The sequence below is a fragment of the Bos indicus x Bos taurus genome, chromosome 4 (genome assembly GCF_003369695.1).
Source record: "Bos indicus x Bos taurus breed Angus x Brahman F1 hybrid chromosome 4, Bos_hybrid_MaternalHap_v2.0, whole genome shotgun sequence".
Classification (NCBI taxonomy): domain Eukaryota; kingdom Metazoa; phylum Chordata; class Mammalia; order Artiodactyla; family Bovidae; genus Bos; species Bos indicus x Bos taurus.
The window spans coordinates 20,742,065-20,755,573 of record NC_040079.1 but is presented as its reverse complement, the minus strand read 5'-3'; the positions used below and the strand labels follow the sequence as shown (position 1 = coordinate 20,755,573).

Here is a 13,509-nt window from a genome sequence, read left to right as displayed (position 1 = left end):
TCCCTACTTTCTTCAATTTAAGTCTGAATTTGGCAATAAGGAGTTCACGATCTGAGCCACAGTCAGCTCCTGGTCTTGTTTTTGCTGGCTGTATAGAGTTTCTCCTGCTTTGGCTGCAAAGAATATAATCAATCTGATTTCAGTGTTGACCATCTGGTGGGGTCCATGTGTAGAGTCTCCTCTGTGTTGCTGGAATAAGGTGTTAGCTATGACACAGAAAACTAACCAATATGATCACACAGACCACAGCCTTGTCTAAGCCAATGAAACTATAAGCCATGCCCTGTAGGGCTACACAAGACGGACAGGTCATGGTGGAAAGTTCTGACAAAACACCGTCCACTGGAGAAAGGAATGGCAAACTACTTCAGTATTCTTGCCTTGAGAACCCCATGAACAGTATGAAAAGACGAAAAGATAGGACATTGATAGATGAACGCTCCAGGTCCATAGGTGCCCAATATACTACTGGGGATCAGTGGAAAACTAACTCCAGAAAGAATGAAGAGACGGAGCCAAAGCAAAGACAACACCCAGTTGTGGATGTGACTCGTGACGGAAGCAAGTTCCGATGCTGTAAGAGCAATATTGCATAGGAACCTGGAATGTCAGGTCCATGAATCAAGGCAAATTGGAAGTGGTCAAAGAGGAGATGGTAAGAGTGAATATCAAAATTTTAGGGATCAGCAAACTAAAATGGACTGGAAAGGGTAAACTTAACTCAGATGACCATTATATCTACTACCGTGGGCAAGAATCATTTAGAAGAAATGCAGTAGCCATCATAGTCAACAAAAGAGTCTGAAATGCAGTACTTGGATGCAATCTCAAAAACGACAGAATGATCTCAGTTCATTTCCAAGGCAAACCATTCAATATCACAGTAATCCAAGTCTGTGCCCCACCAATAATGCTGAAGAAGCTGAATTTGAACGGTTCTATGAAGACCTACAAGACCTTCTAGAACTAACACCCAAAAAAGATGTCCTTTTCATTATAGGGGACTGGAATGCAAAAGTAGAAAGTCAAGGAATACCTGAGTAACAGGCAAATTTGGCCTTGGAGTATAGAATGAAGCAGGGCAAAGGCTAATACAGTTTTGCCGAGAGAACGCACTGGTCACAGCAAACACCTTCTTCGAACAACACAAGAGAAGGCTGTGTACAGGGCACTGCTTTAATCTGGTCTCAGGTAATCTGCGGAGAAGGCGATGGCACCCTACTCCAGTACTCTTGTCTGGAAAACTCCATGGACAGAGGAGCCTGGTAGGCTGCAGTCCATGGGGTCGCGAAGAGTCTGACACGATTGAGAGACTTCACTTTCACTTTTCACTTTTCACTTTCATGCATTGGAGAAGGAAATGGCAACCCACTCCAGTGTTGTTGCCTGGAGAATCCCAGGGATGGGAGAGCCTGGTGGGCTGCTGTCTATGGGGTCGCACAGAGTCGGACATGACTGAAGTGGCTTAGCAGCAGTAGCAGGTAATCTGATGAGAACCTTGTTCTTGGGCTTCCCTGGTAGGTCAGATAGTAAAGAATCCACCTACAATACAGGAGACCCAGGTTTGATCCCTGGGTTGGGAAGATCCCCTGGAGAGGGGAATGGCTACCCATTACAGTAATCTTGCCTGGAGAATTCCATGGGCACCAGGAGCCTGGTGGGCAGCAGGCCATAGGGTTGCAAAGAGTCAGATATGACTGAGTGACTAACACACATGATCTGATAAGTTTGAGGTTCCTTTAATCTGGAGTGAAGAATGGTGACATCTTCCTCCTTAAAACACTAGGAATAAACCCACCATATGACCCAGCAATCCCACTCCTAGGCATATACCCTGCGGAAACCAAAACTGAAAAAGACACATGTATCCCATTGTTCATCGCAGCACTATTTACAATAGCTCGAACATGGAAGCAACTTAGATGTCCATCGACAGATGACTGGATCAAGAAGTTGTGGTACATATTCACAATAGAATATTACTTAGCCATAAAAAGGAATGCATTTGAGTCAGTTCTAATGAGGTGGATGAACCTAGAGCCTATTATACAGAGTGAAGTCAGTCAGAAAGAGAAAGATAAATATCATATACTAATGCATATATACAGAATTTAGAAAAATAGTACTGAAGAATTTATTTGCAGGGCAGCAATGGAGAAACAGACAGAGGGAATAGACTTATGGACATGGGAAGAGGGGAGGACAGGGTGAGATGTATGGAAAGAGTAACACAGAAACTTACTGTGTTTCTATGAAGTAAAATAGATGCCAATGGAAATTTGCTGTATGTCTCAGGAAACTCAAACAGGGGCTCTGTATCAACGTAGAGGGGTGGGATAGGGACGAAGATGGGAGGGAGGGTCAAGAGGGAGCAGCTATGGCTGATTCATATTGAGGTTTGACAGAAAACAACAAAATTCTGTAAAGCAATTTTCCTTTAATTAAAAAACCAAATAAACAAATAAAAAGAATGATGTCATCTTCCATTTATGGGGGGTTTAGTCCTTTTGTTATTGTTGTTCAGTCACTAAGTCATGTCCCACTCTTTGTGACCCCATGCACTGCAGCGTGCCAGGCTTCCTTGTCCTTCACTCTCTCCCAGACTTTGCTCAAATCCATATCTATTGAGTCAGTGATGCTATCTAACCCTCTCATCCTCTGTCATTCTCTTTTGTTTTTGCCGTCAATCTTTTCCACCATCAGGGTCCTTTCCAGTGAGTGTGCTCCTTGCATCAAGTGGCCAGAGTATTGGAGCTTCAGCATCAGTCCTTCCAATTAATATTCAGGATTGATTTCTTTTAGGACTGACTGGTTTGATCTCCTTGCAGTCCAAGGGACTCTCAAGAGTCTTCTCCAGCACCACAACTTGAAAGCATCAGTTCTTCGGCACTCAGCCTTCTTTGTGGTCTAACTCTCACATCCATACATGACTACTGGAAAAACCATAGCTTTGACTACATGGACCTTTGATGGCAAAGTGATATCTCTGCTTTTTAACATGCTGCCTAGGCTTGTCATAGCTTTCCTTCCAAGGAGCAAATGTCTTTTAATTTCATGGCTGCAGTCACCATCCACAGTGATTTTGGCGCCCAAGAAAATAAAGATACTGTTTTATCTCTTGAGGTGGAACCAGGACCCTGCCCAAAGCCTGCACTATTGTTTCCTGGCTGCTCTCTGTTGTCTCTAAATCCCCTCCTTTCCCTGATTAGCAACTGTTTGAATCTAACCTTTGGGACTCAGAGAAGGTCATGGAGGCTGGAGTCTGTTCCCCACAAACAAGGAACAAGAGACATGGAAAGTCTTCTGTGCCCAGGATCGCCAGAGGCTCCTGCTTAGTTTCACTTTCTTATTACAACCAGACAGATGGACAGCTTTCTAGAAGCAAGAACAATGGTATTGTGGTATATTCTGGCCAGCTTGTGGTTTCCAGATTCAGACTCAAAAGACCAGTGACTTTCTATATTATACATCTGCAGCAAGCCCTAACAGAAAATACACTTTGTGGAAGAACGAATGGGGATCAACTCCATGGTCAGAAAATGGGCAGAGGAATTCCTTGATGACTCATTCAGTGGTTAGGACTTCATGCTTTCACTGCCAAGGGCATGGGTTCAATCCTTTGTCTGGGAACTAAGAGCCCACATGGTGTAGCCAAAAAGAAAAACTGGGTTTCTCAAGAAAATATGCAAGGAAATGGGGATTCTGACCCAGATGGTGTAGCTGTCCTTGTTTATGCTCCCAGAGGCCAGCCCTGTGCCAAAGCCCTTATCATAATGTGTTTATTATAAAGGACTATTTCCTTATCCATCTCTTCTACTAGAACTGAGTTCCTAGAATGCATTCACGGTCCCTTACTCTCCTTTGTTGTCCCAGCTTCTAGAACAACCCCAATGCTCATGTAGACTGAGTAAATGCAGGAATGAATGGACATAACACAAATGTAAATAAATGTAGAGCATAAAGAATGCTCTAGGGTCAATAGCCAAGTTATATTCCTATCAGGTTATTCCAAATTAACTTTAAATCATAAACCCTTTCCTCCAATTTATTGGCTATATAGTTTACCAAAATTGGGCAAATTATTAACATTTATAAGTCTTATTTTTCTGATCTATGTAACAAAAATGTTAATAACACCTACTTCATAGATGAAAAAATTAAATTGGAACATGAAGAAATGGGGAGAAGTTGCTCAAAGGATATAAATAAATAGTATAACATGAATAGGTTCTGGGAAACTAATGTACAGTGTGGTGATTATAGTTAATAATACTGTATTATATATTTGAAAGTTGCTAACAAAGCTAGTGGAGGTGATGGAATTCCAGTTGAGCTATTTCAAATCCTGAAAGATGATGCTGTGGAAGTGCTGCACTCAATATGCCAGCAAATTTGGAAAATTCAGCAGTGGCCACAGGACTGGAAAAGGTCAGTTATCATTCCAATCCCAAAGAAAGGCAATGCCAAAGAATGCTCAAACTACTGCACAATTGCACTCATCTCACACGCTACTAAAGTAATGCTCAAAATTTTCCAAGCCAGGCTTCAGCAATATGTGAACCGTGAACTTCCTGATGTTCAAGCTGGTTTTAGAAAAGGCAGAGGAACCACAGATCAAATTGCCAACATCCACTGGATCATCAAAAAAGCAAGAAAGTGCCAGAAAAACATCTATTTCTGCTTTATTGACTATGCCAAAGCCTTTGACTGTGTGGATCACAATAAACTGTGGAAAATTCTTAAAGAGATGGGAATACCAGACCACCTGACCTGCCTCTTGAGAAATCTGTATGCAGGTCAGGAAGCAACAGTTAGAAGTGGACATGGAACAACAGACTGGTTCCAAATAGGAAAAGGAGTATGTCAAGGCTGTATATTGTCACGCTGTTTATTTAACTTATATGCAGAGTATATCATGAGAAACACTGGACTGGAAAAAACACAAGCTGGAATTAAGATTGCCGGGAGAAATATCAATAACCTCAGATATGCAGATGACACCACCCTTATGGCAGAAAGTGAAGAGGAACTAAAATGCCTCTTGATGAAAGTGAAAGTGGAGAGTGAAAAAGTTGGCTTAAAGCTCAACATTCAGAAAACTAAGATCATGGCATCTGGTCCCATCACTTCATGTGAAGTAGATGGGGAAACAGTGGAAACAGTGTCAGACTTTATTTTGGGGGGCTCCAAAATCACTGCAGATGGTGACTGCAGCCATTAAATTAAAAGACGCTTACTACTTGGAAGGAAAGTTATGACCAACCTAGATAGCATATTCAGAAGCAGAGACATTACTTTGCCAACCAAGGTCCATGTAGTCAAGGCTATGGTTTTTCCTGTGGTCATGTATGGACGTGAGAGTTGGACTGTGAAGAAAGCTGAGCACCGAAGAATTGATGCTTTTGAACTGTGGTGTTGGAGAAGACTCTTGAGAGTCCCTTGGACTGCAAGGAGATCCAACCAGTCCGTTCTGAAGGAGATCAGTCCTGGGATTTCTTTGGAAGGAATGATGCTAAAGCTGAAACTCCAGTACTTTGGCCACCTCATGGGAAGAGTTGACTCATTGGAAAAGACTCTGATGCTGGGAGGGATTGGGGGCTGGAGGAGAAGGGGACGACAGAGGATGAGATGGCTGGATGGCATCACTGACTCGATGGACAGGAGTCTGAGTGAACTCCAGGAGTTGGTGATGGACAGGGAGGCCTGACGTGCTGCGATTCATGGGGATGCAAAGAGTCGGACACTACTGAGCGACTGAACTGAACTAAAGAGAGTAAATCCTAAATGTTTTCAGCACAAAAAAGAAGTGGTGACTGCATGCCGTGATGGAGGGGTTAACTACTAAGAACTGCTGCCTAGTCACTAAGTCACTTCAGTCATGTTCGACTCTTTGAGACCCCATGGGCCATAGCCTGCCAGGCTTCTCTGTCCATGGGATTCTCCAGGCAAGAATACTAGAGTGAGTAGCCATGCCCTCCTCCAGGGGACCTACCCTGCCCAGGGATCAACCCAAATCTGTTAAGTCTCTTGCATTGGCAGGCAGTTGTTGATCACTAGCGATACCTAGGAATCTATTAATAACTGCTATGGTGGTAATTATTTTGCAGCATATAATTGTATCAGGTCAATGTCTTGGACAGTTTAAGCTTACACAATGTTATATGTCAATTATATCTAACAAACCTGGGGGAAAAGACAGAGCATGAAGTACATAGTCCAGTGTCCTGCCTGCATGGTGCACCTACCCAATAAGTATTAGCTGCTATAATTATGATAAGCTTCTGGTCCTATGTTTCAAAGGCTTTTAACTCACACTTCAGTGACATTAGAGCATCTGTAGGTAGAGTGACATTAGAGGAGCTGTAGGTGAGAGGAATAGGGAAACAATGTCTTCAGTGTGGCCAGAATGAGGCAAGGCCACCAGCATGAAGATCAGGCAATTAGGTGACAGGCCCCAGCAGGGTTCTGGGCCCTGGTCAGACCACAGAGGAATAGCAGGTTCCACACAGTGTCACAGCCAGGGTGCCCTGAAGATAGTGTGGGCTTCTCACAGAGAAAGTTCTGGAAAGGATGCTAAAGGTACCAATACCAACACCAACCTCCATAGTCAAGCACCCTTTACTCAGCACAGCCTCAAAGAACAACTTCTGAACTGAACCTGCACTATGACTCCTGGGAATGCTAATCATTTCAATGCTATGAGCTTCTCCTATACAAGAAATCTGCTATTTTTTGTGACTATATTGATATAAAGATACATTATTATGTATTAAAATTTTTCTCTTTTGTCTAAAGATTATTGTTTTTTTCCTTCTGATTTTAAAAGAAATGGGAGCAAAATTGTGGGCACAGACACCATGGCTGCTCTCCCTAAGGATCAGTGGCCCTGCTCTGGAGAAGTAGGAGAAGCAGATGAATCGGGGGCAAGGGGTCACCAGTTGCTTTGAAGTGGAGAGAGACAAGAAAGCCACCAGATCAAGAACTGGGTGTTTGTCCCCTACCTCTTCCAGAACAGCACTGGAACATCATATTCTAAGACAGGGTTTCTCAACCTCAGCACCATTGCCATTTTGGACAGGATAATTCTTCCTTGTGTTGTGTGTGTTCATGGCAGGGGTTGGGGTGTATCATGCACCCTAGGATATTTAGTAGCATCTTTGGCCTGGACCCACTAGATGCCAGTGGCAAGCCCTTGCCCTCACCTTCAGTTGTGACGACCCAAAATGACTCCAGACATTGCCAAATGTCACCAGCAGGGTAAAAATCACCCCCAGTTAAGACCTGCCATTTTAAGGGTGTTGTTCAGATCCCACCAGGGAAGCTGCAACTAAGGACAATTCTGGCTGACGTGGAGAGTGGGTGGGATAGATGTGCCATCTCCACGTGGAGACAGAGGAAGCCAGTCCTCCTCCTCCATGCAATGGACCACAAATCGGATCTCAGCTCTCCCAGTAAGCGGGGGCCCCACCACTGGCGATGGAGAAAATTTCCCAGAGCGCTAAGGTCCAGGCAGCGGGAGGAGCTCAGGGCTGCGGTCAGACTTGCAGAGAGTGGGTGCACTGAGTCAGCCACAGCACAGCCCTGCAGAGTCACCCTGTTCCAGGGCTCGGTGCATGTGCCCATGAATCTATTATTTAGTTTCTGAAACTTAAATGCAAGAGTTTTGCTTCTACTCATCTATTCAGCAATGCCTGGAAGCATGCCTCCCAATTCTGCTGCAGGAAGCCTTCCCTGACTTCTCTCCACTCTGGGACTACTGCCCCAGCATGCCTCACAGCCATAACACGGTTTCCTCATCCAAAAGCCCATAAAGTCCCATAACTTCTCTACTCCATTGCTAGCACAGAGTTAGTGCTCACAGCACAATCTGTTGAGTGAAAAATAAATAAATAAACAAACAAACACATGCATAAATTAATGACCATAAAGATTCTCTCATCGACTTTTTAAAATAAATCCATAACTGGTTAGAACTCTTTGGAAACGTTATGCTGATCCTATTTGGATTCCTGAAAAGAAGGCGGTCCTGATGCAGCTTCGATACTTGGATTGGATGTGAAAGAAGGGTGGTTTTGCCTAAGCAGGTCAAGGCCAAGCCAAAGACAGCCTAAAAGTGCCCAAGGGAACTCCGGAGCACTTATCGCGACGTTTTAGTGACCGCGTGGTGCAGCCTTTGAGCACAACCGCAGAAGAACCGGCGAAAGAAAAGAGGAGGGGCAGAAGGAAAAGAATGGTTGTTGATTGGCTGGCTGGTTGATTGACGCTGCGTAGGCTACACAGAACAGCAGAGCATGCAGTTTGAACTGGGGCCGCGGTGGTCTGTCAGTGCCCTGCTTGGCAGCCATTAGCACATCACTTCCTGTCTCTCAGACTCCGTGTCCCCTTCTGACTCTGGGAGGGTTGCAAAAATACTCAAAAGTGTATGTGGCTTCCTGTTATGTGCGCCTGTGAATGAACTCACATGACTTGGGCAGGTACAGCTCTGGCAAACTCACCTCATACCTTCTCCCAAGACCCCTTGGAATTCTCAGAAAGGTGAAGGGGCAGCAGGGGGTGGGGGGAGGTTTTAGTGGGGACAGTAGGGGGGATGTTAGTTTGGGGCCTTCCCCTTACCCCAGCCATTTAAGGGTCAATGAATGACTCTTCATTCTTTATGGCAAAAAGTAAAGAAGAACTGAAGAGCCTCTTGATCCAAGTGAAAGAGAGTGAAAAAGTTGGCTTAAAGTTCAACATTCAGAAAACTAAGATCATGGCATCTGGTCCCATCACTTCATGGCAAATAGATGGGGAAACAGTGGAAACAGTGGCTGACTATATTTTTCTGGGCTCCAAAATCACTGCAGAAGGTGACTGCAGCCATGAAATTAAAAGATGCTTACTCCTTGGAAGGAAAGTTGTGACCAACCTAGACAGCATATTAAAAAGCAGAGATATTACTTTGTCATCAAACGTCCGTCTACTGAAGGCTATGGTTTTTCCAGTGGTCATGTATGGATGTGAGAGTTGGACTATAAAGAAAGCTGAGTGCTGAAGAATTGATGCTTTTGAACTGTGGTGTTGCAGAAGACTCTTGAGAGTCCCTTGGACTGCAAGGAGATCCAACCAGTCCATCCTAAGGGAGATCAGTCCTGGGTGTTCATTGGTAGGACTGATGTTGAAGCTGAAACTCCAATACTTTGGCCACCTCAAGCGAAGAGCTGACTCATTTGAAAAGACCCTGATGCTGGGAAAGATTGAAGGCAGGAGGAGAAGGGGACGACAGAGGATGAGATGGTTGGATGGCATCACTGACTCAATGGACATGGGTTTGGGTGGACTCTGGGAGTTGGTGATGGACAGGGAGGCCTGGTGTGCTGCGACTCATGGGGTCACAAAGAGTCGGACACGAGTGAGCAACTGAACTGAACTGAACTGAATGACTCAGGACTTCCCTGGTGGTCCCGTGGTTAAGATTGCCTTCCAATGAAGGGAGTGAGGGTTTGATCCAGGTTAGGGAGCTAAGATCCTACATGCCCAGTGGCCAAAAAAACAAAACATGAAAGAGAAGAAGTATTATAACAAATTCAATAAAGACTTTGAAATTGGTCAACATCAGAAAACAATCTTAAAAAAAAAAGTCAGTGACTCAAAGAGTGTTCTCTGCCTGATGACTGAATATTCTAAGTTTGTCTGGATATCAATCTGGACCTGATGAGGCTATGGAAACCACTTCTGTAATTGCTTTACAACACTTTTCTGGGAAATTGTCCTTGTATGAGGCCCAACATGGAAAAAATTAGAACTTAAGAGTGGAGAAAAACTTATCTTCCTTGAGAACAGCTGGTTCTTCACTCTGATAAGAGTGTGTGACTTCTGTGAAGCATGTCAGCTATGGCTGGTAGAACGCACAGAGCCTGATCAAAATACAACTTTTGTTGTAAAGCACTTTGTGTCACTTACATAAAGTGCTGGGGCAAAAAATCAAATAAACAGGTACACAGTGGGCTAAGATTCCTGTGTGTCAGAGATGAGTCACTAGCATATTAAAGATATGCATAGAAATGTGACATCCCAGAGATATTGTAGAGCAGGGGCTTCCCAGATGGAGGTGGAAAAAGCCCCACCTCAGGGCATATCCAGATGGGGGAAGTGACTTTATCCCAGGGGAATCCCTGGTCAGTAAAATTCTGTAACTCTCAGACTTCCCTGGTGGCCCAGTGATTAAGATTCTGAGCTCCCAATGCAGGGGGTCCAGGTTCAACCTTTGGTCAGGGAACTAGATGGCACATGCCTCAACCAGGAGTTCACATGGTGCAACTAAGACCTGGCATGGCCAAGTAAATAATTTGTTTTTAAGTCTATGACTCTTATAGTGGCAGAAGAATGCCTACAAGCCCCTTTTTGAAGGAAGAATAAACTCTTAATGAAGCTTCCGCATGAGTCAGCACTGGTATAAGAAGACGGGCCACAAGCTTTTCTTCTGATTGGAAGAGTCTATCAGCTCAGAACACGGGCTGTAATTTCACCAAAACACTTGCTCAAAGAGGCATTCTGTTGAGGTGTGGCATTTTATAGTGCTTTACAGCTTGCAAAGAGCTTCCAGTGCATCCTCTCATTTGATTCTCACAACCCAGTTTCCAGAGAGGAGATTGAGGCTCAGTGAGATTACATGACTTGTCCCAGGTCCCCTTGTAAATGGGAGAATGAAACTCTCCTCTCCTGGTCGAGGGCAGTTGCTGGCAGGTGCATTCCTGTGTGTACAGGGACAGCCTGTCATCTCTCTGGAGCAGAGCAGCAGAGCAGGAGGAGGCTGGCACAGAGGGAACAGCAGTAGGAAGGAGGATTTCTGGGGGGAAATGAATCCCTTGGCCCTCTGACTCCATCCACCCCCAACACAGCCTCCTGCTCCCCAACTTGCCCCCTAGGTTTGTTTCCTAACACTTCCAGTCAACTGACTCTAGCCATTGGGATTGTCCAGGTCTCTCCAAACATGGCTGGGGAATCTGTCTTCCCCATGTTTATATCCCTAGAAGGTTCTAACAAAGGAATATGCACATGAAAACCAAAACATCTCAGCGTAGTGGCCTTTTAATCTGGGTGCTGAGACCGAGGCTTTGAGGAAAATGACAAGACAGTTCACTGAATAAAGACAGATATATGCCCAGACCCTACCACACCCTACTGGCTTCAGGTGTGCTAAAGACGTGGAAAAAAATCACAGCTTTCAGAAATAGAGTTTTCAACTTATTTCCCAAGTTGTTTTTTTTTTTTTGCTTCTATGAGATGGTGACAGAAGTGTTTAAAAAAATTTAAAATGGTCCAAAATGGAGTAACTAATGCTAAGCCCATATCAGCCAACCAAGACTTAATAAAGTGAAAGAAAGTGAAGTCGCTCAGTCATGTCCTACTCTTTGCGACCCCATGGACTGTAGCCTACCAGACTCCTCCGTCCATGGGATTTCCCAGGAAAGAATACTGGAGTGGGTTGCCATTTCCTTCTCCAGGAGATCTTCCCAACCCAGGGATTGAACCTGGGTCTCCTGCATTGTAGGCAGACGCTTTACAGTCTGAGCCACCAGGGAAGTTCTAACCTAATGCCTAACCTAATTAATTGCATGCAGTTTTGGTTTCTCACAGGGATGTAACTTTTCACTAGTCCGTCTTGAATTATCTGGTCAGAACTAGTGAGATGATCTGCCTGGTAGACCCCTGCTTTTCAGGAAAGTGCCCTGGCCTGAAACAATCCACTCTTTGATAGAATAACTTTGCCATGCCTCCTTCTGCCTATAAAACTCCTCCATTTTGTACAGCTCCTCAAAGCTCCCTTCTGCCTTCTATGATGGTATGCTGTCCATTTCATGAATCATTAAATAAAGCCAATTATGTGGACTTCCCTGGCAGTCGATCAGTTAAGACTCCACACTTAACCATGTGGAATCACTGCAGGGGGCCTGGGTCCAAACCCTGGTGGGCGAACTAAGATTCTGCATGCTGCAAGGTGTGGCCAAAAGAAATAATAACAATTTTAAAAATAAAGCCAACTAGCTTTAAATTTACCCAGTTGAATTTTTACTTTTAGCAATAGGAATTCTGAGAGGAGAGGAAATTTCTCTCAGGTGCCTGTCAAATTTTTCCAGAAGAGTCAGCCACAGTCCCTTTACCAGAAGACTGAGACTAGCAGTGGGCAAGGTCTGGCAGCTGGGCTCCAGGGGACAGTTCTGAGGGCCCTGCCCAGGCTCATGCATGGCACCTGTTCAACGGATACCATGGCTGGGCCTGGTGGGGAGAGGCTCTGTCTGGCTATGGTGGGCAGAGGGTCCCCACTCTGTCAGCTCTCCCCACCCCCCGGCCCTGCTTTTTAGGTGGCCAAACTAGGCTGGAAAGAATGGTGGGAGCAGGGCTCAAGGATGAGCTGGAGAGGCCTCCAGATGGGTTATTGTCCCTTTACTTCTCTGGGCCTCAGCTTCCTTATATGTAAAATGGGAACAGAGGTGTATGCCTCAGTGGCTTGAAGGAGGAAAATAAAGTACATAATACTAGGACATATCAGTTTCATGCCTTTCACCCTCTCTCATTCTCTCTCTCTCTCTGCTTTCCTCTTTCTCTTTGCTTTGCTTCAGAAAGGCTTTCTGATCAAAGAAATCATAATGCTGAGAAACCTGGAAAACAAACACTTAGATTCAACAGAGTAAAACAGAGGGCCTTTCAGCTCTCCCTTCTTCCTTTGTAATTCATTCACGGAGTTCAGCACTGAGGGTGGGATCTTTGCCTTGCGATGGTGGCAGCAGGAGAACAGCTGTGAAAATTCAACGTCTCACTTGGAACACAAGCCACCTTCCTCATGAATCTGCATTAGGACTCCACACTGGGACCTTTCTCCAGGGTCTTTCCTCTTTTCGGCTACCCCACCAATCTGCCTGCAATGCAGGAGACCTGGGTTTGATCCCTGGGTCAGGAAGATCTCCTGGAGAAGGGAATGGCAACCTGCTCCAGTATTCTTGCCTGGAGAATCCCATGGACAGAGGAGCCTGGCCGGCTACAGTCCATGACACTGCAAAGAGTCGGACACGACTGAGAGACTAACACTTAACACACACCCCACCTCTATCATCCCCTCTCTTCTACCAGCACTCACCAAGGGGTTGGGGTGCTCACAGGTAGTGATGGCAGAGTTCATGGCCGCTTGGGGTCTTCTCTTTTTGCCTTCCTCTCAGAACAGAAAAGGAACAAAGCCGCTGCTGGAGAGGAAGGTTACTTTCTTACAGCCTGCCAAAATAATAAGAGAGAGGGAAAGATGAGGATCCAAGAGGGTGGGGCCTCTAAGCCCCACCTACTGGTCTCTAACAGACACCCCCTCCAGCCCTCTTAGGTCACTTCAGGGGACCAAGGTACATCCAGTGATAGTAAGCGTTGCATCATTTGAAAAGTGTGGGTTAGTTGCAGAGAAGTTAATGATCCCCCATGGCACCAAGGAAACAAATCAGGGGGCAGCCTGTTGAGATGTGGCAGGACAGCACTTTCCGGAAACCA

The 13,509-nt window shown here is 45.1% G+C and overlaps 1 protein-coding gene across 2 annotated transcripts in view; it reads right to left on the bottom strand.

Annotated features, from left to right (window-relative positions):
• Window positions 1-13,269, bottom strand: part of LOC113891175 (solute carrier family 23 member 2-like) — an 85,114-nt gene extending 71,845 nt beyond the window's left edge. Inside the window, exon 1 of one of the 2 annotated variants that reach the window (XM_027538921.1) lies at window positions 13,115-13,269. In XM_027538921.1, the coding sequence (XP_027394722.1) occupies window positions 13,115-13,156 (42 nt within the window). In that variant the 5' untranslated portion in view covers window positions 13,157-13,269. The remainder of the gene's footprint in view (window positions 1-13,114) is intronic. The other variant, XM_027538920.1, reaches the window with a different exon arrangement.
• Between the last annotated feature and the right edge of the window lie 240 nt (window positions 13,270-13,509).